The 27023-nt window shown below is 52.8% G+C and overlaps 1 protein-coding gene across 1 annotated transcript in view; it reads left to right on the forward strand.

Annotated features, from left to right (window-relative positions):
* The first annotated feature begins 494 nt into the window (after positions 1 to 494).
* MYO18A (myosin XVIIIA) overlaps positions 495 to 27023 on the forward strand; it is a 96218-nt gene continuing 69689 nt past the window's right edge. The window contains exons 1-2 of the mRNA XM_079724719.1: positions 495 to 604; positions 11360 to 12437. Coding sequence (XP_079580845.1) covers positions 11439 to 12437 — 999 coding nt within the window. The 5' untranslated portion in view covers positions 495 to 604; positions 11360 to 11438. The remainder of the gene's footprint in view (positions 605 to 11359; positions 12438 to 27023) is intronic.

Genomic DNA, 27023 nt, shown 5'->3' on the forward strand with positions numbered 1-27023 from the left:
GGCCGAGCCACCAGGAGGCTGTGTCCACCTTGGGGAGTACATTCTTCCAGTGCCACCTTGGGCATGGCTGGCAGTGCCTGCTTTGGACTAGGCCATCTGGCATCCTCCAGCAGCACTCTGTCTGTCTCTGCAGAGCCACCCTGGGAAGATGTGGCCCGCGAGGCTCAGTTGTTCTCTCTGGACAGCACTGTCCTGGGCAGCACCCTCTTGGACACAGCCAGCAGAGTCCACCAGTGCCTGCCGAGGACAGAGCCTGTTCTATACATTCAGCATGACCCCGGGGCCTGGCCTGGGCACGCTCAGCAGCCCCCAGTGCCCAGTGCAGACAGGAACCCCAGGCAGGGCCTCTCGGACCCGGACCGAGGCCTCCAGGGCAGCTCCCGGTGCCCGCCTGGCCCGCTCTGGAGGCGCGCCCAGGCGCTGCCAGGAAGGCCGGCCGTTTATCCCCGGAGCCGCCAGCAGGGAGCTCCCTTTCGGCTCGGCTCTTGCGGTCGCGGGGGGCGGCGCTGCGCTGCGCCGTGCTGAGCTCCTGCCCGGACCGGGCCGGGGCCGCTGGATGCCGCGTCTCCGCTCCTGCTGCCTGCCGGGCGGGCTCCGGCGGCCGGTGAGTGCGGGGCCGCGGGGGTGGCCGCTCGTTAGCGGGCCGGGCCCGGGGTGGGGGTTGGGGGGGGCGGCGGGGCGGGCTCGGGCCGGGAAGGCGGGCGGGCGGCGGGGCCCGCCGGCTCCTCCTCCTCCCCTGTCCCCTGGAAGCGGCGGCCCGGACTCCCGGCTCCGGTCCCTGGCCGTGCCGCGCAGCTCGGCGCCGGGACGCGGGGCCGACCGGGAGGGGGGCGGGAGGGCGAGCTTCGGCCCCTTTTGCCATCTCGAGGGGCGGGGGGAGGCCGGACAGGGTGGCCTTCAGTTTGGGGGGGGTGTTCGGGGCTCGGGGGAGCCCAGGTGGCCCCGAGCTGCGGGGTGGAGGCTGCAGCCCGGGGGGTAGGGGGCTTCTCGAGGCCAGGCCCAGGCCCCCCAGACAGACTGACGGACCGAGGCTCTGAGGAAGGCAGCGGGGAAGGCGAGCACCTCCACCGAGTCCTTTATCCCTCCCAGCGGCCTTCACCCTTTCATTGCCAGGCCGACACCGGACTCCTCTCAAAGGAGCAGCTGCCAGACAGCTGGCAAAACAATGGAGACCCTGCTTCCCTGGGCCCCCTCCCCTTGGGACAGAAGACGGGGGTCGGGTGGGTGAACGGTAGGCTTTGGGGATTAGGGCGTGCCAGCTGTCCCCTGCGAATGGCTGCTCACCTCACCTCTCCCTGCCAAGGGGTGGGGTGCGTGTGGGAACGTTGGACTGCCTGCCCCAGGCCTCTGGGAGAGACTGCCCTGATGCCCCGCCCTGCGAACCTGTCATGCCAGTTGCTTCGCCAATGGGAAGGGGAGATGGTAAGGTTCGCTGCCCCCCACCCCCTTGTTGGGGGTGCCGCTGGTACCAAGCCTGGTGAGGAGTGGGTCCTGTTCCTGGCTGAGATAAGGCCTGCAGGGACACACCGCACATTGGAGCTTTGTTTGGGGGTAGGGGTGCAGTGGGGGATGGGGGTGTCACCCTGTTGCAAGGCATGTGTGTCCTGCTGATTAGTTGGAAAGGCTGCCGGCCAGAATGAGCTGGCGGGGAGGGTGAGGATGGGGGAGGCTGCCAGTTCGTTTTTTAAGCGGTACTCCTTTTGCCTGGTCCCTTGGCCAATGGGGCATGTGTTTGGCAGTGTCCTCATGGTTTGTGTTCGTGTAGGGAGGCCTGGGATGGTGCTTCCTGGGAAGAGCTTTCCTGCCTAGGGCCTTCCTGCCCTCAGATGGTCCCCCCAAATCATGGAATTGGATTCCCTCCCCTCTTCACCTTGCCAATGATTTATGCAGGTTCGTTTTGTCTTTTGGAGTGCCTAGCATGTCTGTGGCTGAGGAGGCCTAGTAAATCCCCCTATGAAGAGCGAACGGTGCCGAGTGTGTATGCACTGCGGCCATGCTGGAAGGGACTGAAGGTTGTCCAGGTGATTAAGAGCAAGAACACCTTAGCAAGACATTGAACCTAGAGGTTCAAGCTGCCTTTCCACGTGCTTACCAGGTCTGGAGCCCTTTTCTTGGGCAGGTTGGTATCCTGTTGTCATGGCAACGGAGTTGGCCTTGCCTCATGCTCCCCACCCTGTGAACTCAGGGGCTACTTTCTAGTTGGAGATATTGAAAGTTGCTCTCTCGAGGTCTCTGGTTTCCGGACAGACCTCACTGGCTCTTTGTCAGTGGCCTGCCACCTCCTCAGCTTCCCCTCTGTCCTTTTGTGATGAGGACTTTCCAGGAAACATCCTCCTGGTTGCTGGACATGACTGGTTATATATAGCTTTGGGTGGAGGTGTGCTTGTACATTTGGGGTTGGGAACATTGGAGTTGGGGCCTCAATTCCAGGAAGATGATGGGGGAAGCTATTGTGTTGGGGGGTTAGGGGAATGAGAAGTGTCACAGGTGGGAGTGGAGGGTGGGTGAGGAAGCAGTAGAATGCTGATGATCACTTCCTGTGGGCGCTTTGAGCTTTGGACAGTCGATGACCTGGCACCTGGCAGCTCTGAATATCTGGTTTGTTTACTCCTGTCTGCTGGCCTGACTCAGGTGCCAGGGTGTGTGCCCGAGGGCTTCCTCTCATGATCCAGGCTCTCCTCAGAAAACTTCAGGTGGATTGTGCCCTTCCTGACTCCTGCCTGGTCCCTCAACCTCACTGCCTGGCAGTCTGGGCAGCCAGCCTGTTGCCTGGAGCCCACTTCACTGGCCTAGCTTGAGGCTGCTCATTGAGGGGTGCATGTGTCTTCAGAAGCTGGGCCTGAAAACTCCAGGGTCCCCCAGTGGCAGGTACTTGAAGGTGGACTGGGAGGGGCAGAAGTGGAGCTTGTGTGAAAGGGAGAATCCACCCTCTTAGGTGGAGCAGGGAGTTGTTGGAACTCAGGAAGGCTTGATTCAGACTTGCTGTGTCACAGGTCTCCAGGGCAGCAGGGCTGTTCTTACTCCTTCTCAACCAGAGGTCTGTCCCCAGCCAGACCTCCCTCACCTGGAGTGGATACCACAGACTGGAGCCAGAGCATCCATGTGAGCAGGGTCCTGTTGGTGGCCCTGAGCCCCAGGCCTTGTCCTAGGCCTCTCCTGGGTGTGGTGGGTAAAGCTGAGGGGCTCTGGCCTGATATAGTTTAAAGGTTTGAGGGGTTGGGAGGGCCCAGCCCACCCTGTGCTATGATTAACAGGTTTCCCCAGGACTTGGGTTGGGGGCTTGATGGAGCTTTTAAGTTCTGCTTTGGGTCAGGCCCCGGGGTTCTTTAAGATCTGCTCACTGCACCTCACCCCCCATCACCATTTTCTGAGGCAGCCTGAATTAGAGGGTGGGGTGGTGCAGTAGTGGGAACTGGATTGGGAAAGGTGGGGAGCAGACTTGGAAACCCCCGCACCCTCCGCCCCTCACTTCCCTGCCCTTTCTCTTGAGGTAGGAATTGTGTGGCTTGTAAATTATCCACATTCCCTTGACATTTCAAATAGTTTACAGTCAGGCCGCAGTTTAAATTGTGGACTGGTGACTTTACAGGGCCCAGGGCCCTTTCTCGCAGCCAGGTACTTTATAGTCACTTACAAGGAATTATTTTTGTTATTCTCTAGTATTCAGAGATGTTGGATAATGGGCTGTAGGTCACACAGCAAATCAGAGGGAGAGCGGGATTAGAACCTCAAGTTTGTGGTTGAGCAGAATACCTCTTCAGCGAAGCCCAAGTCTGAAGTCTCAGGTCCGTGGAGATTCTAGAGTTGAAAAAGCCGAGGTCTAGAGAGAGGACGGGACTTGCTCAAGGTCACACAGGAGGTGGGGTGTTGGAGTGTTAGCGCCCAGCGGGCCGCGGCAGGCCCTGCGGGGGGCCAAGGAGGTGCATCTGGAAGAGCCGCCGCCGGGGACCTGGCCGGGCTGCTGGCACGTCTCCCGCTCCCGTTTCTCCCGGGGCCTGCGGGATTGTTGCGTTCCAGGGGAGACGGTATCGCAGCGGAGGCGCCGCGGGGCTGCGTCTGCGCCGGCCCGGCTGCCTGGAGGTGCCGAGGGCCGATGGTTCCCGGCGCTGCAGCGGGCAGGGCAGGGAGCCGGCGGCCGAGCGGCCGGGCCGGCTGATGTCATGTGAGAAGCGTGCAGACGGAGTGAGTGAGCACACCTGGAGCCAGAGAAGCTCCATGTGACCTGGCAGTGAGTCATGGGCCGCGGTGGGGCTCAGCAGGACCGCCGGCAAGAAGCTCCACGGCGGCGGCGACAGGCGTCACCCTGCGCTGCCCGGGCCGGGCGAGCCCCGCTGGGCCACTCGTGCAATTCCTCGGTCCGGGCGGGCGAGCGCCCCATCAAGGCCTCGGGGCGGTAGGAAACGGCCGCTCAGGGAGGTCAGAGGCCAAGGGAGAGAGGCCGGCTCTCTTGGGAAAGTATTTCCTTTGTATTTATTTATGAGTGTGGTCGAGGGTGGGAGGACTGGCCGTTTTAAGTATACACCCACAGCAGCCAAGTCTGGGCGCCCTTGTCTTGGGATTCTAATGTTATAGTTTCCATTTCCTGGGGTTTCTACTTTGCCAGCTGCAGGGTGACCCATTTAAATCTGTCCCCGCTTAAAGCCACAAGACACTAGTGAGATCTATTTTAACCAAGTCCCCCAAGTCACGGAAACATTTTCAAAGCATGAGATGGCCAGCTTTGAACTTGTCGTTGCAAACCCGTTTACAGCTTTAATGCCAAATGGATTGCTTATTACTTTGTCACACCTTCCTTTTTTCTTCTTTGATCTTTAAAATCACAAAAGTAACATGATAAAAAAAAGGTTTTATCTGTAGCAAGTCTACGAGGTAGAAAGCTGAAGTGTTACCCCTCTTTGCCATTATTCCACAGAGAAAAATCACTGATATATTTGTGTAACGGATCTTTCCAGACTATTTTTTAAAAGCTTGTTATGAATATTTTATATATTATGTATTTATAGTTTAATACTTATATATTATATAAATAGAATTTTATATAAATTTTCTTTCTGTGGGAAATAAAGGGCATGAAGAAAAGTAGAAGAAAAATTATACATAATCCCACTATCTAAAGCCCCCAGGCTTAAGTGTACACACACACATACCCCTACCAGCTAAATATTCTCACTGTCAATAAATTTTAAAATGTAGACAAAACACAAGTCTGCTTTGACCCTTCCAAAATCCTTGTCTCTTCCCCAGAGCATACATTTTTCTATGCATATGCAAATATTATACATAATGTACATGTATATGTATGTACACATATACGTAGTTTAAACAATTTTAGTAAAAATTGTACACTATCTGGCAACTTTGTTTTTTCACTTAACAATATAGTATAGAATCTTTCCAGGTCAGTATACACAAATCTACCTCATACTTTTTTTTTTTTTTTTTTTTTTGCGGTACGCAGGCCTCTCTCTGTTGTGGCCTCTCCCGTTGCGGAGCACAGGCTCCGGATGCGCAGGCTCCGGGCACGCAGGCTCAGGGGCCATGGCTCACGGGCCCAGCCGCTCCGCGGCATGTGGGATCTTCCCAGACTGGGGCACGAACCCGTGTCCCCTGCATCGGCAGGCGGACTTTCAACCACTGCGCCACCAGAGAAACCCTACCTCATTCTTTTAAATAACTGCTAAGTTCTATAATTTAGCCACTCCCCTAGTGAGGGACTTTTATAGAGACAGAATTTTGCTATTATGAAATAGCAAAGATTAGCCATGTTTATTGTGCTGCAAAGATTAGCTATGTTTATTGTGTGAATGTATCTATAGATGTCCTATAAATGGAATGGCCCTCTCAAAGAATATGTACCTTTAAATATTTTCGTAGATACCACACACTTGCCCTCCTTTTATCAACTTATATTCCCAGCAACACATTTGGGACACCCTGCTTCTCATCCTCTGATTGATGTTAGCTTGGTAGTTTTTACTAAAGCTAAGTGAACTCAGTATACCTCTGTTTTATTTCACACAGCTGTGACTATTACTCAGGCTGAATACCTGTTCATGTTTGTTGGCCATTTGTATTTCTGCATCTATGAATTGCCTCTCCTTATCTTGGCAGTAGTTATATGGGGCCTCTGGACTCGAGCCAGTGTGATCCAGCTTGGCCGTGTGCTAACTGGATTGCCTTCACTTCTTTGGGCTTTACTTTCCATATACAAAGGTTCTGTAGAGCATTAAGATTGTATGTCTAGACTTATTTTAGTCATATGTGTGCTGATAGTCATTTGTGTACTTTATTATCCTCTCTACCATCCCATTAAATGGCATGAATGTGCCTTGCTACCACTGGGTACCATTCTTGAGGACTTAGTCTGGTCTAGGCATTATATGAAGGGCATATATACATATTTCATTTAATTCCAATGCCTTATGTGGTAGGTACTATTATTTCCATTTAAAAAATGGGAAAATAGAGGCACAGAGACTTTAAGTGACTTGCCCAAGATTGCATCGCTGTTAACCCGAATTTGTTTTCAGCTTTGTTACCTGTCATCTGAAGCCTAAACTCTTTCATGGGTTTTATTTATCTTTATATCCCCTACATTTAGTAGGTGCTTGATAAATACATACTTTTCCCAACATTTTATCACAAGGCTCTGCAAACATTTAGAAAAGTTAAAGAGTTTTACAGTGAACACCCCATCTCCTAGACTCTACAGTGAACATTTTACTATCCTTGTTTATCACATCTTTATCCCTTGATCCAACCCTCAAGGCATCTTATATTTTTGATGCATCTCAGAGTAAATTTCAGACACCAATATACGTTGCCCCCAATACGTTAGCATACATATCATTAACTAGAGTTCGATATTTGTTTACCGTTCTTTTCTTCTTTTGAGTGAATATTTCATACAATGAAATGCACGAATCTTATGTGCACTATTTGATGACAATTGACACAATGTATACATCTGTCAACCCAAACCCTTATCAAGATATGTAACATGAACATTACCCCAGAAAGTTCCCTCATGCCCTTTCTCAGGTAATCCCCACTCCCACTCCACCCCCACTTCCCAGAGGTAACCACTGTTCTGATTTTTTTTCACCATGGGTTACTTTTGCCTATACTAGAAATGCATATGAAAAGTACCATACCAGTATGTCGAAGTCTTCTTTTACAGTCACTTAACAGATGTTTTTGAGATTCATCCCTATTGTGTGTATCAGTAGTAGTTTCCTTTTTATTGCTGAGTAGTATTCCATGATATGAATATGTAAATTGTTTCTCCTGTTGATGAATTGATAGTTGCATACTTGAATTGAAAGGTCCTTGCCCTCAAAATGCTTTCTGTCTTAAAGTACTAAAGCAGCTGAGTTGACTGATTCAGTGGTACTTTGCTTTGATTTGGGGGATAGTAGGGTCAAGATGATTTAGATACGTACCCTAATTTACACACAGACCTTCCCTCCACTTAAAATTAGGAAAGGCCTCCTGGAGTAGGGTGAGGGGTGAAAGGCAGAGAAGGAGGTCAGAAAAACTGTAAGGTCACCTTCGGTGGGGGGGTAAGAGACGAAGGGGAGGCAGGTAGAAACTGCAGCTTGGAATGGGGGTGGGGAGGTAGTGATTGCTGCTGGAGACTTTGGACCTAAGGACAGGAGATGCGGGAAAGTCCAAGGTCCACAGGAGGTTGACAGAGCCCAGGTCTCTGGCGAATTGGGCTCTGGGATGCATAGGAGCAGCTGCAGCTATACTGCAGGTCTGACCCTGGAGGGGGAGGTTGCAGGTAGCTCTAGACATGTGACACAGGAGAGAACCCAGGCCACGGCCAGGCCTGGCAATTGTAGGGACAACAGTGGGGAAGGGGTACCTTGTGAGCTGTGTAGATAACAGTGGCAGGACAGGGCTGATGAGGGAAGGGCTGAAATGGACCTAGTCTCAAAGGCCTCAGGGTTGGGATGAGAGGGGTGACTTTGGCAGAAAGTTAATAAATAACCTATGTCCACAAGAGACTTAAATATTTGGAATTTTATAGCTAGAAGAGACCTAGATCATCTAGTCCAACCTTGAGCAAAGTGACAGGCTCAAGGTCCCCTAGCGATTTGTTGGCAGATCCGGGCCTAGATACCAGATCTTCTAACATTTCCTGCCAGCACTATCCCCCTGTGCTGCTGCTGTGACTGTTGTTTCTGCCTGATGCAATGACAGTGAGGGACAAGCTTTTGCCAAGACAGCCCAAAGATTCTAGAATTCTGGGGGCTGTTTTCCGTTGATACTGCTCAGATGTCTAGTCCCCAGCAAAGAGCCAGCACTGGGTAAGGATTGCAGAGTGAGAATTGGAGACCATAAAAGGTGTCTTGGTGGGATAGCATTGTAGGCGGTTTTGTTCTCTGTGGTTGGGCTGAGGCTGAGATATTGGTTTGTTCCCTCCAAGTCCCCAAGATGGGTTTCTTTCTTCATTTCCCCCACATGTCCCCCTGGAGCCATCTTCTAAACTAGCCTTTTAAGAGAGTGCAGGTAGTGATGGATGAGAGGTAAGGTGAGCAGTGACCAACCAAAGATCCTGCATCCTAGCATATGGTAGGTCTGTCCATATCCCCATCAGCGTTCAGGAGGAGAGGGAGAGACCCCCTATATTAAAGTAGAGCCCTGAAGAGAGGATGCCTGTTGCTGGGCCCTCCTTCACCCTGAATCAGTCCAGGCTCAGCTAGCCGAGGCTGTCCCTGGCTTTGCACTTCTCGGGCCCTAGATTTCCTGTCTTCCCACTCCCAGGTACTGTGCTTGGAACACTAAGAACTAAAAAGTTCAGAGGGAACTTTGTTTTACCAGGTAGGAATGGAGGTCAGAGGGGGAGAGGGATGCCTGCTAGGTCCACAGGGAACCAGTGACTGGGCCAGATCTCCCACCTCTTTGGATATGCTCTATAACTCAAGAGTTCTCTAGAACTGCACTGCCCGATCCAGTAGCCGCAAGCACAGGGCTGTTGAATACTTGAAATGTGGTTTGTCTGAATTGAGATGTGCTCTAAGTGTTAAATGTGCACTGGATTTCGAAGACTTAATACGGAAAAGAGAATGTAAAATATCTCAATATTTTTTACATACGTTACATGTTGAGATGACAATATTTTGGATATCTACATTAATAAAGTATATTGTTAAAGTTAATTTTAACCGTTTCTTTTTATCTTTTTTAATATGGCTGCTAGAAAGTTTACAATTCCACATATGACTTGAATTATATTTCTTGTGGACAGCGCTGCTCTAGAAAGGATACTCTGATCTCTCAGGGGCCACGTGGGTCAGGGTGCTGGGCAGGGGGAAAGCAGTTAGCCAGTACCCCGGGGCCCTTGGGCGCTTCTGGCCTTGATGCCTTCCTAGGCATTGTACCTGGGTTGGGGGTCCTTCTCAGTAGAATTGGGGGGCCTGGAAGGCCCTGCTTGGTTGTGGCAGTGGGGTACACAGAAAGAAAAGGCCTCTCCAGGGCTTGGAAAGAGCTCGCTGCTGCAAGGGGTAAGCTTGTAGGTCTTGTGTCTAGAACTCAAGAGCGGGAGGCCTTCATGGAGAAAGAAAAAAGTACATTTAATTTCTAATTAGGCGGTACAGCCTCCTTGTTCACCCTGCTGGTTAGAACAAGGAAGGCTCTCTCAACTCCACCCCACCAGGTTTTTCTCCATCCTGTCCCCAGATGGGTGTGCCTAGGGGTGGGAGTAGGTTGGCGCCCTAGGCGCATAAGCCCTGGAGCTGGGGTTGTCTCTCAGGCTGCCACGACTTTCTTCCTGAGGCTATATTTAGGTGTTGGTCTGGGGAAAAGGATGTGAGCTTTTCAGGATCCTGTTTATCCAGCAGACCCCACGCCCACCCCCACCTTGCAGCTGTCTGTCCTCTATTCAGTCTGGAACTTCCCCTTACCTCCCTCCCTGCTTCACTTTGGGCGCCCAGGCCCTAGAAAGAAAACAACATTTGCCATTGAATCCTGCGGTCACTGCCTACTAGCTGTGTGACAACTAACATATACTTAATTTTCTGAGCCCTGTTTTCTCACTTGTACAGTAGAGATGATGATAACTACCTTGCAGGGATGCTGTGAGGTTCAAATGAGATAGTGTGTGTTTAAAGTGCCTGGCATTATGCCTGGCGAGTGGCAGTCATTAAATAAGTGTTGGTTCTTTGAGATCTTCTGTCAGGCAGTGGCTAAGGCTGCTGCTCTTGGGGTAGCAGGTTTAGGAAAGAGCCCAGTAGCATGTGATGCCTGTTGCCTTAATGGACATTGGCTATGGGGAGGTGATGGTGCACAGAGTCCATTTCCTTTTTGCTTTGTATTTGAATCTTTTTTTTAATATTTATCTATCTATTTATTTTATTTTGGGCTGTGTTGGGTCTTAGTTGTGGCACGCAGGCTTCTCTCTAGTTGTGTCGTGTGGGCTCAGTAGTTGCGGTGCACGGGCTTAGTTGCCCTGCAGTGTGTGATCTTAGTTCACCGACCGAACCCGCGTCCCCTGCATTGGAAGGTGGATTCTTTTTTCTTAATTAAAAAAAAAATTATTTATTTTATTTATTTAATTTTAGCTGTGTTGGGTCTTCGTTGCTGTGCGCGGGCTTTTCTTCTCTAGTTGCGGTGAGCGGGGACTACTCTTCGTTGTGGTGTGTGGGCTTCTCATTGCAGTGGCTTTTCTTTTTTTTTTTTTTTTAGTATTTTTATTTACTTATTTGGTTGTGCCTGGTCTTAGTTGTGGCAGGCAGGCTCCTTTGTTGCGGCTCGCGCGGTGGCTTCTCTTGTGGAGCACGGGCTCTAGGCGCGTGGGCTCTAGAACGCAGGCTCAGTCGTTGTGGCGCACGGGCTTCGTTGCATGTGGGATCTTCCCAGACCAGGGCTCGAACCCGTGTCCCCTGCATTGGCAGGTGGATTCTTAACCACTGCACCACCAGGGAAGCCCCGGAAGGCGGATTCTTAACCACTGGACCACCAGGGAAGTCCCTTGCTTTTGAATCTTAAGTCAGATCCCAAGTTGGCTTGATGGCATCCTCTAACCAGGAGGTTAGATCTCCCAGATGCCACCACCATGCACACCTAAGCCTGGGTCTTTCAGGGATTACAGGAAATGAGAGAGTTTGGAGTCTGGGCTTTTATAAGCTGATCTAAACCTCGTTCCCGTATTTGTAAAATGGGGGTAATGACGGACCTACCCATAGCAGTGTTGTGAAGATCGCCTTAATTGAGACAGTACTGTGTAAAACGGAGCACCTGGCACATAGCTGGCGCTCAGTGAGGGAAGGCTGTGCTCATTAGCTGGCCGTGTCTGGATTGGAGACACAGAAAGAGGCTCTGCTCGAATAACCTTTCTCTCTGTTTCTGTTTGCAGCAGCAAGGTGGGGCACGAAGGCCCTGTGCTGAGCACCCGTAATCCTCTGGGGGGCCACCCCTAAAAATAGCACCCCACCATGTTTAACCTAATGAAGAAAGACAAGGAAAAGGATGGCACGCGGAAGGAGAAGAAGGAGAAAAAGGAGAAGAAGGAGCGGATGTCAGCAGCGGAGCTGCGGAGCCTGGAAGAGATGAGCCTGAGGCGTGGCTTCTTCAACCTGAACCGCTCCTCCAAGCGTGACTCGAAGGCACGCTTGGAAATCTCCAACCCCATCCCCATCAAGGTGGCCAGCAGCTCCGACCTGCACCTGACTGACATCGACTCCGACAGCAACAGGGGCAGTGTCATCCTGGACTCGGGCCACCTGAGCACAGCCAGCTCCAGCGATGACCTCAAGGGTGAGGAAGGCAGCTTACGGGGCTCGGTGCTGCAGCGGGCAGCCAAGTTCGGCTCCCTGGCCAAGCAGAACTCACAGATGATTGTCAAGCGCTTCTCCTTCTCCCAGCGCAGCCGAGATGAGAGCGCCTCAGAAACCTCCACCCCCTCAGAGCACTCTGCCGCCCCGTCTCCACAGGTGGAGGTGAGGACCCTAGAGGGACAGCTGATGCAGCATCCCGGCCCAGGCACCCCTCGACCAGGACCTCGGTCCCGAGCCCCTGAGCTGGTGACTAAAAGGTTCCCGGCTGACCTGCGCTTGCCCCCCGTGGTGCCCCCGCTACCCCCTGCGCTCCGGGAACTGGAACTGCAGCGACGGCCCACGGGGGACTTTGGCTTCTCCCTGCGACGCACAACCATGCTGGATCGGGGCCCCGAGGGCCAGGTCTATCGGAGGGTGGTTCACTTTGCTGAGCCCGGCGCAGGCACCAAGGACCTGGCCCTGGGGCTGGTGCCGGGTGATCGTCTGGTGGAGATTAATGGGCACAATGTGGAGAGCAAGTCCAGGGATGAGATTGTGGAGATGATCCGGCAGTCTGGGGACAGCGTGCAGCTCAAGGTGCAACCCATCCCAGAGCTCAGCGAGCTGAGTCGGAGCTGGCTGCGGAGCGGCGAGGGACCCCGCAGGGAGCCAGCCCATGTGAGTGTTGGCCTGGGCAGCCGGGGGTAAGCAGGGATTGGGGATGTTGGCATCTCCTGCGACTGTACCTGGGTGGATGATTGGGGTACCCGGGAGCTACCGTCAGAGCCTAGCGAGAGTGTGACCGGTGAAGCCGTGACACTCCTTGGGCTCCGGGACGACTTACCTGGCCTGTGGGGAGGAGTGACCTCAGAAGGTGTGATACACAGCGATACAAGCTTTATGATACCCTGGTAGGCTAATATGTCCTGAGCCCTAAATTGGGGCATGGGGGCTAACATGCGCCACTTCCAGATATGAGACACTCTGGGCTACTACTAGTCCAGACTGGTATCTGGACTAAAATATAGGATTTCCATTATTTAGATATAGGAGGTGAAAAAAAGAGAAATTATTTTAAATCAGGGCTTACATTGGTAGCTCCTGGGGAGATGACCTCAGGCCTCCTTTTACCCCTGAGTGACTGAGGAGCTGAATACCAGGTAAGGTTGCAGAGATAATCAGTGGCCAGATCATCGAAGACCTTGTAAATAATGGTAGGAGTTCAGATTTTATCCCAGTGAAACGGGACCATTGTAGGGTGTTCAGCAGGGGAGTGACTGGATCTGATTTATAAAGATCACGCAGGCTCCAAGAGTCTTTATTATCTCTTAGAAGAAGAAAAAGCACGGCCCTGGAAAGGCAAAAGGGACCAAGCCTACAGAGATAGTATGAGCTGACTGTCCCTGAGATCCCAACTCTTATCCTGCCCACACAGAACAGCAGTGGAAGGGGGTGACATAGGAGCAGAAGAGATTGAGATTAGATGTATGAGCAGGTCTCTAAGGGGATTGAGATCTCTAACCCCAGGGGACTTTTTTTTTTTTTTTTTTTTTTTCTTTTGCGGTACGCGGGCCTCTCACTGTTGTGGCCTCTCCCGTTGCGGAGCACAGGCTCCAGACGCTCAGGCTCAGCGGCCATGGCTCACGGGCCCAGCCGCTCCGCGGCATGTGGGATCTTCCCGAACCGGGGCATGAACCCGTGTCCCCTGCATCGGCAGGCGGACTCTCAACCACTGCGCCACCAGGGAAGCCCCCAGGGGACTTTTGATAGGGTGGCTACATATCAGTTTGGAATGTTCTGCCTAGAGACAGTCCAGGAGGGACAAGTTGGCCTCTAGCCATCCCTTTCTCCTGGCTGTGGGTTTTAGGATCGTTTGGATCTGGTCCCTGCAGCCTGACCACTGCATAGCCTGGCCAGGACCTTTCAGCACTAAGTGACCGGCCAGATGTGTCAAAGTCAGAAGTGGGAGGAAATGCTAAGGAAGCAAGCAGAGTCCTGGTCCTAGCTTTCTCCTGGGGAGGGGAAGTGGAAGCTCAGATGGCTGTTCAGCCTGGCAGCATCTCGGGCCAGGAGGGCCTGGGAGCGGCAGGGTTAGGCTCTGGCAGGAAACACTGGAGCTGGGTTCCCGACCTTCCTTTACCCTGGGACTGGTGGGGTCAGGCAGCCTTGCTAGTCAGGAAAGGGTAGTGAGTGGAAGGGAGCCTGTCGTGGAATCCAGGGGAAGACCTGGACTCATTTATTCCGGAAACACACATCAGGCACCTACTATGTGTTAGCCATCAGGCTAGACTGAACTCAGGGTAACTGCAACTTAGAGGGAGTAGTCTTTATTTGAGAACCAAAAATCATACCATGTTGCCATGTCTGTCTGCTTTCTACCAGGCTAACATTGCATTTAACAGATGGAACTCTCTTCTTCTTAAAGAATGAATCTCCCCTGGGGGATTGTTGCCAGCTCCCTGTTGAACCACAGCACAGGCCTCTGTGGGGCCCTGGGCCTGGCATCTCGGATGCTGTTTAGTTTTGTCTTTATAGCACAGGGATCATCCTGGTATCTCATATTTCCCAGCCACTCTCCCTTCCCAGCTAGCTGCTGCTTCCTCATCCCTGGGGAAGTGGATGGCTTAGCTTTGGAGGCCCTGGTGGATTCCACATTACAACAGGTATCCCTGAAATGCTGGCTTGTTCTCGTCCCTGTGGGGCAGACCCAGCTGGTGGCCAGAGGACGTTTTCGTCCACCTGAGGGATCGGGCAGGGGACATAGTAGAAAGCCCCATCCTCATGAGTCTCCTAGAGCCCTCCGACAGGTTAAGAGAAGCCCTGTATCTTTTCCTACCTGGGTAGGGGGTGGGGACTCAGGCCACAGCAGAGGGGAGCGGAGGGGAGCCCAGCATTCCAGCTTCCTGGGACAGACCCCGGAGCTGGTGTGGGAGTGCTGCAGCCTCTTCTGCGGCTCTCATCCTCTATCTCCTCCTCTTCCTCCCACTCCTACTCCTGCTCCTTTTCTTGGCAGCAGTTCTAATCCCAGTTCCATGCCAAGAAAAGAGTCTTCCCGCCTCCTCCGGGCTGCTGGGTGGGGTACCGTGACAACTCCAGCCCCACGGGTACAGCTCCTGGCGGCCACCCTGCCCATCAGGCCATCCATCAACTGTGTCCACACGTTGCCTGTCCCCAGGGAGCTCTGAGGGAGCTGGCTAGCCATCTGTTCTCTTTCGGCACACAGATGGGGGCCGGGCCCCATGGCTTTTTCCGTGGCCTCTTCAGAAGGCCCCAGGGAGAGACAGCCCCTTGGGTTTCCTTCTTACATGGTGTGTGTCCAGAATGCTTGGCTCACACCTTCTTCGTGTATCCCTGTAGCTGCTAGACAGGGTTCCACTGGGAGCAGGGGTGACCTACGGTAGTAAGATAGACTTGAGGCCTGATAGGAACCACTCAGCTGGCCTGAGAGAAGCAACTCTTCTGCGTCTTTTCTTCTGCTCACCTATCTATTAAACAAACATTTGTTGAGCACTTTCTGTGTGCTAGGTCCTGGGGTCCAGCAGTGAGCAGCACATAACCCCAGCCCCAAGGAACTCATAGTGTGGTGGGAGGGATGGTCAAGTGGCAGACAAGGACAGTGCCATTCGAGAAGCTCAGTGACAGGGGCCAGGACACGGCCCTAGGGAGCACAGAAGAGAGACTTCTAGTACAGCCTTGGGAATGAGTCAGGGAGGACTGACATCTGGGTGGGAGATGAGTGTCAGGGAGGCAAGAGGAGGAAGAGGAAGGCTGTAAGACACATGTCAAGGTCTAGAGGTTGGAGGGAATGACACATCTGGGGAATACGACTGGGGGATAGTGTGGGGACATTATTGAGAGAAGCAGCAGGAGAAGCAAGCAGGGGCAGGTCACGAAGTCCCTTGTGAGTCTCGCTAGGGAATGTGAACTTTAACCCAAGGACATTGAAGCAATTAAATTAGGGAGTGATGGGAACAGGTTTTCGAAAATCTCTCTGACTGCTTATGGAGAATGCTTTCAGGTGTAGCAAGGATAGCGGTGAGGGAGCTGTTGTTGTAATCTCAGTAGGATGGGTGGAGGCCTGAACTTGGGTAGAAGCAGTGGAGATGGAGAGATGTATCAGACGGGAGCAACTGAGGTAGGCTCTGTGGTCTTTTTTATTTTATTTCAGCTTTTTAAAAATTAAAATATAGTTGATTTACAATGTTGTGTTACTTTCTGGTGTACAGCAAAGTGATTCAGTTTTATATATGTATATAAAATATATATATATTTTTTCAGATTCTTTTCCATTATAGGTCATTACAAGATACTGAGTATAGTTCCTTGTGCTATATAGTAGGACCTTGTTGTTTATCTCTTTTATATATAGTAGTTTGTATCTGCTGATCCCAAACTCCTAATTTATCCTTCTCCCTCCATTTCTCCTTTGGTAACCATAAGTTTATTTTCTATGTCTGTGAGTCTATTTCCGTTCTTTTTTTTAATTAATTAATTTATTATTATTATTATTATTATTTTTTGGCTGTGTCGAGTCTCCATTGCTGCACATGGGCTTTCTCTAGTTGTGGCGAGCGGGGGCTACTCTTCGTTGCGGTGCGCCGGCTTCTCATTGAGGTGGCTTCTCTTGTGGAGCACGGGCTCTAGGTGCAGGGGCTTCAGTAGTTGTGGCACATGGGCTCTGTAGTTGTGGCTCACGGGCTCTACAGCGCAGGCTCAGTAGTTGTGGTGCACGGCTTAGTTGCTCCACGGCATGTGGGATCTTCCCGGACCAGGGCTCGAACCCGTATCCCCTGCATTGGCAGGCAGATTCTTAACCACTGTGCCACCAGGGAAGTCCCAGTTTCTGTTCTGTAAATAAGTTCATTTGTATCATTTTTTTAATATTCCACATATAAGTGATAGCATAGGATATTTGTCTTTCTCTGACTTACTTCACTTAGTATGATAATCTCTGGGTCCATCCATGTTGCTGCAAATGGCATTATTTCATCCTTTTTTATGGCTGAGTAATATTCCACTGTGTATATATACCACATCTTCTTTATCCATTCATCTGTCCAGATCTTGGCTATTGCAAATAGTGCTGCTATGAACACTGGGGTGCACTGTAGTCTTGTTGATTGGTTGGTGTGGGAGAAGGAAGAGAAGAGGGGTCAAGCGTGACTGCCAGGTTTAGGAGAAGATGCTACCTTCTTTCCTTGGCTCCTCAGGGAAGATGTTCTAGGGACATCTGTTTTGGGATCAATTACCCTTAAGTTTTCTAAAGGCAAAGAGTTCCTTGAGTTGGCGAGATTGAGGGAGGTGTTGGTAACGATGAGGATCTTAAAACCCCAGTTGGTTCAGAATTCCTTCCTCCAGGTCCATGAGTCTGAGTGGGAAAGTCAGTAACCATTAAGAAGGAGTAGACGCCTGGCCGGGACTAGGACCTGGGAGAGGGGAGAGCGGTCCCTTCGGTTTGTGTCCTCAGTGGGCCCTTCACGGGGACAAGTGTGTTGTCTGGGAATGTAAGATGTTTCTGCTGAGCTCAGAAAAGCCCAGCTGGCTAAACCCTGGCTGATGTGGTTGTCCCCCTGCCACCAAGAGCCAGAGGAGCTGGCCTGCATGGGAGCCGTACCTAGAAAGCACTGCTCCCCTGAGCTTCTGAGGATGTGGTGGGAGGGGAGAGATGGGGGTTTAAAGGAAGGCCTACCACTCCCTCCCAGTCGAGGCTAGGTTCCTGAGCTGTCAGGCATTTGCCTGAGATCCGTGGTACAGTTTCTTCTGTTGGACCTTGGGGTCTGTACTCAAAGGCTATAGGGGGCTTCCCTGGTGGCGCAGTGGTTAAGAATCCGCCTGCCAACGCAGGAGACATAGTTTCGAGCCCTGGTCCGGGAAGATCCCACATGCCGCGGAGCAACTAAGTCCGTGCGCCACAACTACTGAGCCTGCACTGTAGAGCCCGCGAGCCACCACTACTGAAGCCCACAGACCTAGAGCCCGTGCTCCACAACAAGAGAAGCCCCCACTCGACGCAACTAGAGAAAGGCTGCGCCTAGCAACAAAGACCCAACTCAGCCATAAATAAATAAATAGATAAATAAACAAACGAAGGCTATAGGGCTGTTAGGTTCCTTAAGAGGTCGTCATGTCCATCTAAACCACATCCACCTTCCAGAATCGGGAAGAGAGCATGTTATAGTGTAAAGAGCGTAGACTTTGGAGTCAGAAAGACCTGTGTTTGTGTTTTACTAAAGTTACCAAACTTTGTGAGCCTCAATTTCCTCACTCCCTTGAACATTGAATGAAGTGTGCTTAAGAACCGGCACTGTACCAGGCACAGGGGGATTCAATAAATAAAATATAATCTTTCCTTGAGGGAGCATAGACCTAAGTGAAGAAATGCAACCAAGCACCATAACTGCTATCACAGAGGTCTGCACAGCTATGCAATGGGGTGAGAAGGAGGAAGTGGCCAGTTGTGCTAGGGAGAAAAGGGGTGGCCATTAGGAGAGGCCTCCGAGGCAAAGTGACCCATGACCTCTATAAACCGGCTCTATTCTATCCTCCCAGAATTTGAGAGGACTAAATCAGAGAAGGATGCACACCCAACTAACTACAGTTTTCTCTGAGAAAGAGAATAAGATTGGAGCTAAAGGGAGACTTGTTTTTTATTCTGTATACCATGCTTTGTGGGCCTTTATTTAAGATAAACATGTTTGTGTATTAGACGATGTCACTTATATAGACTTTAGCCAGTAGTAAATGCTTAGGAAGATTAGTACCCTTCCCTCTGCCCGGTCTCTGATGCCATCCAGGAAAGGTAATTTTGCAGCCTCTTTAATTAATCCGTCCTCGTGCTCTCCCATTCTTGCCCCTGGTGAGGTTTCCTTTCCAACGGGACGCCTAACGCTTTTGTCCAAACTCTTTCTCTGTAGCTCTGTCAAAAACAGCCAGCTGGCGGGAAAGATGGGACGCTGGATGCTCTCTTTCTTTTTCCAGCTTTTTGGAGGCTGGCTTCTCAGGGCTGCCGGCATGGTCATCAGTGGCCTTGCAGGGGACTGGCTGGTCAGGGTTGCCTGCATCTGGGAGAAGGCAGGGGCCCCCTTGCTGTAGTGGAAGGCCCTAGTCCCCTGGGCGGAAACGGTATGAGCCTCACCAACCTTGTCCCCCGGGTCCCTGGGTGCTGTCAGGAGTGGGGCCTGCAAGATTCCAAGGGGAGACTTGAAATTGTGCTGCTTCCAGGCCTTGCCAGGCCAGCTTCTGGGCAGTGGGCTTCCCAGGGGCTTCTGGTGGTGGAGAAGTTGGGTACTGCCTGAGTTCAGGGTTCTAAAATGCTCTGTTCCTAATGTTACTCCAGGAATTTTTTACTTCATTTTGTGCCAAAGCTTCTGGCACCTCTGGCGTCAGAGTCTCACCATGTGAGAGCCCTGGTTTGGGGGCTCAGAGTGGAACCCAAACTATGTCCTTTTGGTAATGAGAGGCGGGTGGGTAGGTGTCAAGGGTGTGAGAACTGGTGGGTGAAAAGTCTTTGGGTGCATTTTGGGGGGTTGTCTGTCCTGGATTAGTGGGGTCCATGGGACCAGCAGGATAGTGTGGTAGACTAGGTCACTTCTATTCTGCTAGGTCTCCCTTTTGTCTTCAGAGGACCATTCTGCTTTTTTCCCAGTGAGATGCTAGATGAACTACAGTTCCAGAGTGCCCTGGCCACCCAGCCCGTGGGTGGTGGGCACAGTGCCCAGGCCACATTGGACTGGGTGTGGGTACATGTCATGGTCATCGGTTGTTTTTGCAGGCACAGCTTGGAGTCCTGGTGCAGGGCAGAGCCTTGACTGAGGTAGCCTGCTCCGGCCCCTTCCAGCCCTGGCCAGAACTCCTCTGGCCCATCCTGATACCCCTGGCCACCTTGTCCTCCTCTCCCTTCTAATCTCTCTTATTTACATTGAAGTGGTTCTGGAAAATACCAGATATGCAAACACCCAGACTGGGGGTGGGTGAGGAGTGGGGTGAAGGGGGGCGTGTGTGGCGGGTGGGAACACAAGTATTTTAAAAATGCTGCAAATCTCTACAGCATTTCCCAGAAACCACAAGCACGCGTTCCGCCTGCCAGCAGGGCTCCCGCCACCCCGCTACACTAAGCTGCTGGATTCTCCTCACTGGAGCCTGGGGTGGAGAGCAGCGTCGTGGGGTGGGGACCGGTGACCAGTTGGGGTGAGGGCTCCCCTGCTGCCTGGGCAGGCTGCCTGGCGCCTCCTTTGTCCGTCCGGGCAGCGGGTACGGATGTGCCCCAGGCATCAGCAGCACTTTGGGCGCCCACTGTGCCAGACAGGCACTGCCAAGGAATGGAGTCTTCATGGCCCCCCACCTCTTGCTGTGCAGTTTGGGGAGGGGCCCAGCCAACCCTAGAGTCCCGCGTGGTGCTTGGCAGCGGCTTCCGTCCTGTGAAATACAGGGGACAGTGTCAGCAAAGCTTATTTTTTCAGTTGTTGGCTCTAGTTTGGTTGGGAAACTATTTCCTTAGGCCTGGGTCACCACTCTGGCTCCCTTAATCTTCCGCCATATGTTCCTCAGAATCAGGGCATGGCGTTCTGCCCCGGCCTGGCTCAGCCACGCCGCTTTGCACAAACTCTGCGGCAGGGAAGAACGTGGGGTGTTTGCCCAGTGTTCTGTACGGCACCCAGTACAGTGCGTAGCGTGTGCATGCTCCCTAAGCGGTATTTAATTGATCTGGTAAAGATTCAGCCGAACAGAAATGCCTTGAGGGAAGGGCATGAAAAATAGGAGCAAGAACAAAGATCATGGCTAGCGTTCACCCTGCTTTCATTAGACACCGTTCTAGATGTTTCACACATATTAACTCATTAAATTTTCCCAGCAACCCTTTGAAGTAGGTATTATAATAATCTCTGTTTTGCAGATGAGGAAACTGGTTTACAGAGAGGTTAAGGTTAAGGTTGTTACCTACGGTTTCACGGTTATTAAGTGACTGGTCAGGATTTGAACTCGAGGTATCAGCTTCCTGCGCTTCACTATGCATAGGAGAGATGGATATCTATATATCCATATAGGTAGCTATATAGGGCAGGGGAAGGCAGTCTCTGGATATCCTTATACACCCACTGCCCAGCCCAGGCCTGGACTTTCTGGTTCCCGCTGCCCTGTCACTAGAAGCCTCTTCTCCAGAAGGAAAGGGGAAGCCAGGAGTGACTGACCACTCGTGCTCTGCGGACGGCGTGCTGCAGGATGGTGTGACTCTTGCTCTCTGTCTCTGTAGAGGATTAGCCAGAGGAAGTGAGCCCAAGTGGCAGCAGGCGGGATGTCATCTTGTGGGAGCTGGGAGAGGTACTGGAAAGGCGGCTGAGGGAAGCCGCGGGAAGACAAGTGGCATCTGTCTTGTCAGCCTTCGGGTGTGGTCCCCCGGGGTGGGGGAGGGTCGTGCTTTTGCCCCCTCATACCTCTCCCTTGCTAGATCCTGGAGGCCAGGGACGTTGCCCCCTCACCTTTTTGGCCCTTACCGACGTGCTGGTACTGACCTCTGTAGCATTTGGGGTAGCTAGATCCCCGAAATGTCACCTCTGACCAAGAACATGTCCTCTTCTGTGGCACAGGGGTGAATGTGTTCTCCCCCAGTGTGCACTGTGGGACAAAGCTGAGGAGCACGGCCTAGCAGAGTGCCTGGCAGGTGGTGGGTATGCAACGCAGAGTTCTCACTGGCTTCTACCATCGAGTCTCTGCTGTTCCTTTTGTCTATCATGCTTTTCCCTGCCCACCCTCACGTACTCATACATACTGGCCCCGGTTTGAATATCGTTTCCTGAGGGAAGCCTTCCCTGGTCCTCTCAGACCATGTCAGGTCTGCACGTCCTCCTTCTCCTTTACAGCTTTCATCAAGACTGTAATTAGTTCGTTATCTTCTTACTTCTGCCGTGCTGGAGCACTTGAGAGCAGTGGATATTTGTTGAAGGAAAGAGGATGGTTCTCTAGTCAGGAACTGGCTTCCTGTTCTCTCTGTCCGGGTTCCCTTGTTTAGCTCAGTTTGGGTTCCTAGAACCCTCCCCGCTGACTGTCCTTGGTGACTTGTCTGCAGTGTGTTAGGACTCTGTTTCTTGTGTGCCTGGACCCTCGGCATCCCTCACACGAGTGGAGGGGAGATGGGCTCTAGACAGCCAGGAGCAGGGGCCGGGGGAGGGGGCTCTGGGAGAGGGTCCCTGGGACAGCCTGCCAAGGAAGGCACCAGGCATGGGTGAGAAGCAGATTCAGGGTCACATGGGGTCACACAGTGTCCGGCCCAGGGGACCTTGGAGGAATGTGCCTGTCTTACTGGCTGCAGGTCTCTGAGGGGGTGGAATGTGGCCTGACAGGGCTCAGGGCGCCTTCTTTCCTTCTGCTTTCCCTGGGCTGCCTGTGTGCTGGAATGTCGGCAGGCTGGGAATTTTCACAGCAAGGATTTTTCCCAGTCAGAGCGACAGATTCCAGCTGGAGCCTGGGGACAGCTCCCGAAGGGGCAGGGGCTGCCGGAGAGGGCGGGGGCAGGTGCGGGGCAGCCCAGCTGCTCTGCTCTTGGGGCCTGGACTCGGTTCCCATCCTCTCTGGGAAATGCAAACATCTATCTCCCCACTGGGCCAGGCCAGGGGGAGCCTGGGCTTCTGGAGCTGCGGGGCTCAGGAGAGGCGGCGGGAGGCCTTGGGGACCAGAGAGACTCAACCTCAGTGAGGCGAGAACGTGGCTGGCCGTATCCCATAGGGCCTCACTTCCTCCAGACGGTCGGTGCGTCAGGAAGGGGTGCTGCCTCGGCTTCCACCCTCAGGTGGGGCTGTGCCTGCCATTCCCAGGTTCTCGGGCCTGTAGCGGCCACCCAGCCTTGGCAGGAGGTAGCATCGCTGAGTTTGTCACCTGTATCCGTCGTCCACTCTGTGGGCCACACAGCACCTCCAGGGCCTGGTTCCCTCTCTTAGTGACCTTTCCAGCCCCTGTGCCCTCTGCCCTCTGAGCTCCATTCTGCTGGCTCCTCCCTCCAACTCCCATTTCTGCAAGGAGCTGACTCACTTCCTCCCTCCCTGCCCAGCTTCTCTCAGTGCTGGGCCCTAGGACAAGCGGGTACCCACAGGGAGGGAGGTTCCTCACAGGGCACTTCCTGGGCTCCCTTCTCTGGCAGCAGGACTGTGAGGCTGCCCCGGCTCTGGGCAGAAGAGGGCTGCAGGTGGGGTGGGCTGGGGAGGGGCCTGGCTCTGGGCTGCAGGGACCAGGTGCCAGTGTCCCCGAAGCCTTGGCACACTCGAGGCAGGAGGTCAGGAAACCTTGAGGAGCACCTGCTCCCTGTCACCCTGTGGGCTTGGTTCTGTGGAGGAGAAAGGCTGAAGATGTCATCACTGTGATCTGGGAGCCTGTGCTTTCTCTAGAACAGAAGACATCTGCGAAAAGATAGATCTCAGCCCGGAGTGGCGTGGGCTGGAGGCCAAGCAGTGACGGCACTGTCAGGCAGCAGGAGACGGTCATGACTCTCTGTGACACCCAGTTTCATGCCCAGCCCCATCCCATCAAGGGGAAAGTGTCTGGAGAGTCCGGTGGAGCCTTCCCAGGGACAAGGCGAGGGGAGGGGTCTGATACAGAGTCCTTGTTCCCGCTGGCGGCCTGCATCTTGTCCCTGCCCACCCCCAGGTCCCTCATCCATGGACTGGTTTGGTTGTGGAGCTGCCTGCAGAAGCACTGGCTTTAGAGCAGTGAAAGGTTTCCTCCCTGGGTGGGCTGGCATCTTCTATCTCACCTGGAGCGGTCCAGGCTGTGAGAGCCCGTGTGCCTGGCGCTTCAGGCACAGGGGACCCAGCCTGTGCTGGGCCTGGCACAGCCTTGCATCCTCCTCTGCAGGCGGCCTAGGTTACCTAAAGGACACAGGCCCAGGGTAAGGCTGAGGCCCCACTCACTTGGCCATGCATCAAGATCAATAGAGGCGAGAGGGAAACTGGGCGCACCGCCTGAGAAACCTGGGGGTACGGCTGTGGGCTGTCTTCCTGCAATCAAGTGGCCAGCAAAATCCTTATTCCCCTTAGCACTTTGCTTTGCCTGGAGGAGCCCTCATTTCTCTGGCAGACTGCAGTGATCCTGATTCTGGCTTCAGGATTTCTGGACAATGACGGGAGTTTTTTGTATAGATGATGTTGGGGGCGGCAGGTGGGAATGAGGCGTAGGGGTGGAGAAGGTGAGGGGTACCAGCCTGAACACCTTTGCTCTGTAAAAGGCCCTCACCCTCCGTCGTGGGAGGTGAGCCACCCTGCCTAGTCACACAGATGCCTGTCTGCATTCCTCTCCCAGGGCTTCTTTATTGTTTCCTGCCCCCACCCATCATTTCTTGGCCCTGACCTGGGGAGAAGAACCAGGCTCTGTGACAGGACACCCAGCTTGGAAATGGCTTGGCACACGTACACACACACACGCGCGCATGCGTGCACACACACACACACAGACCCTTCCAAAGCATTTCTGCCATCAGCTTCCAGCCCTTCTAACCAGCCCTCACCTTCTCTGTGCAGACGAAGGCTGGCCACAAACCAGAGGACTTGGTTTCTGGGGCAGAAGAAGGCACAGCTTTCCTGCTTTTTATCAGGGCCCTGGGTTCCCCACCCAGCCTCTGTGTCTTCTTAGATCACTGGTTTTTTTGTGGGTTTTTTGGGGGGCCACGCCATGCAGCATGTGGAACTTCCCCGACCAGGGATCAAATCTGTGCCCCCTGCATTGGAAGCGCGGAGCCTTGACCACTGGACCACCAGGGAAGTCCAGACCACTGGTTCTGAGGTCTCCCTCTGTGCCTCTGAAAGAGGAGCCCCTGCTATAAAGGATCTCCCATCTTCCCTCCCCACCCGTTCTCTTCAAAATCTCCAAACTGCAGCTCTTATTGTTGCTGTAGAACCAGATGCTTGGCAAATATGAAGTTGGATGGGAAGGCTGGTTTTGGCTGTACGAACTACTTTCAGCTCATTTGGGGGAGGAGAAGGAAGAGGAAGCCAGCATAGGCAGAAGGGCCCACAAATCGGGAGTTGCGTATGATTGTGTTCGTGTTGTTGATCCATTGGCATGTACTGGGCATGGCACAGCCTGTGGAGCTGGACTGCCTGGGTTTGAATCCTGGCTCTCCTGCTGACTAGCTGGGTGACCGTGGGCAAGTTGATTTCTCTGTGCCTCATTTTCCTCATCTGTAACATAAGAATACTAGTACTTTCCTGGATTAATGAATCAACACATGTAAATCACTTAGAATAGTGTCATTGTCATCATCACTGATCTGTCTCTGATGGCTGAGAAGCACTTGGTGCCTGGGAGCTTGATGGGTCATCTGCCCACAGGAATGCCACAGCCTGTTAAGGACTCAGCTCAGCTCATGGAGGGTGGGGTGGGCTTTACTCTTCTCCTTGGGATGGTGCTTTTGCCCAAAGCGCCTTCCAGGTGGAGATAGGGAAATAAGGCCCAGACTTGTCCCCAAGCTTACTCAGGGCCACATGGTAGCCTCAGAGTGGGATTGCTTTGCCCTGGACATCCAGTCGAATCTGCTTGATGCCAGTTTTCAAAACTGTGCTACTTTGCCTGTGATTTCCTTCAGTCAAATTCTTGGCTGATACCAATACCTTTCGACGACCAGACTTCTTTCCTATTTGTTTTCCAGTTGAACGAACAAACTCTACTCTCTTGTGGTCTCTTTACAACTTATTGTGTTTGCTCGCACCTGTGTTGCCTCTGATAGCCCACGAGGATTAGGGCTAAGCAGGAATTGAGGCACAGAACAGAGAGGCAGCCCTGACCTGCCAGTTCCCGGGTCTGTTCTCTGCTCCCTCCCTCACACGTAGAAGCTTGCCCAGACGCTCCCACCTTGGATTTTCTAGCTACTGTATCAAAACCTTTCAAATTAAGCGCCAGTGGTAGAATGTGATAGCAGTCGGATCCGTGCACTGGTCCCTCCTTCCTCCCCGGGGAGCTTGATTGAGCCTCTCTAGCAAGGTGAGCATGCCCCGGAGTCCTTTCTCCACCACGTCCTCCTCCCCCTCTTCCTCATTTGCTTTATCCATCTGGCATCACAGGGAGGTGTCCGGTTATGGTCCCCACTACCCTATGGGAGAACTCCTAACATTCTGTTCAGTACAAGGCTTCATTGCCTTATTTGCTCTTCAAAGTTCAGGGTTCTGCTGGCACTTCTCTTTCTGGGAGCACTAACATCAGATGAGTCCAGCAGCGGGTGATGTGGGGAAGCCCTCAGGCCACTACATTCCAGATGTCTTACCCATGCATGGTCCAGAGACTCTGCAGAAACAAGGAATGATTGTGTGCACTGAGGGGCTTTCTCCCAGGCCTGGGATGCCTTGGGGTGGGGGCTGGCTTCCATTCAGCCTTGCCTTTTCATCCCTTCTGCATCTGGCTTCTGCTCCCAGGCTGGGGGTTACATTGTGGCTACCGTCCCCTCCCCCACTTCTTTCTGAGCCCTGGGGGTCAAGGCACGGCACATGGGGACAGGAGTCTAAGCAGACTCTGGGGCAGGGGTGGGAGAGAACAGCAGGTGGTCAGGAACAACACCTGAAGGAGTCTTTGGCAAGGATGACAAGGACAAGCTGAAAGGGGGATCCTCTGGACCAGACCTGTCCAGTAGAAAGTTCTGCAAAGTGATAAATGTTCGATAGTCTGTGCTTTCCAACTTGGTAGCCACTAGCCACACGTGGCTATTAAGTACTTGAAATGTGGCCAGTGTGACTGAGGAACTGAATTTTCCATTTTATTTCATTTTTAATTTAATCAGAAGCATTCCCTTGTTTCAATTTAAATAGCCACACTTAGCTAGTGGCTACTGTATTGAACAGTGCAGCTCTAGACAGCTCATTCAGAAAGAAATGGTGGGGTGATCTTGAACCTTGTCTTGCCGTCCCCCTGGTGAGGCTGGGAGGGTGGTGTTTTCTCTTCCTCTCAGGAAGGAAGGCTTGTTCTCTCGGGCAATTTCTACACTTCACCAACTCAGGAATCCTGATGCCCCAGGGCCAACGGGTCCCTGGCCATGTGCCACCACAACTGGGGCAGTGCTTCCCCAGCTCGCCAAGCGTGTTTTCTGCCCAGCCTGGTAATGCACAGGTGCTCACATGCCCCAGTGGATTTGGCCAGGGCTGTTAATGCAGAGGTGGGGGGTTAGTAGGAAAAGTAGAAGCTTTTGCTTCTTCCTTCCTGCTTCTATGGAGATTGGGTCTGTGCTTTATTTTGACTTAAAAGAGTGCTAGAAACAAGCCCAACAGGGGCCTCCAGAGGTGAACACACAGATCC

Source organism: Hyperoodon ampullatus, assembly GCF_949752795.1.
Source record: "Hyperoodon ampullatus genome assembly, chromosome: 19".
In the NCBI taxonomy this organism is placed as follows: Eukaryota; Metazoa; Chordata; class Mammalia; order Artiodactyla; family Ziphiidae; genus Hyperoodon; species Hyperoodon ampullatus.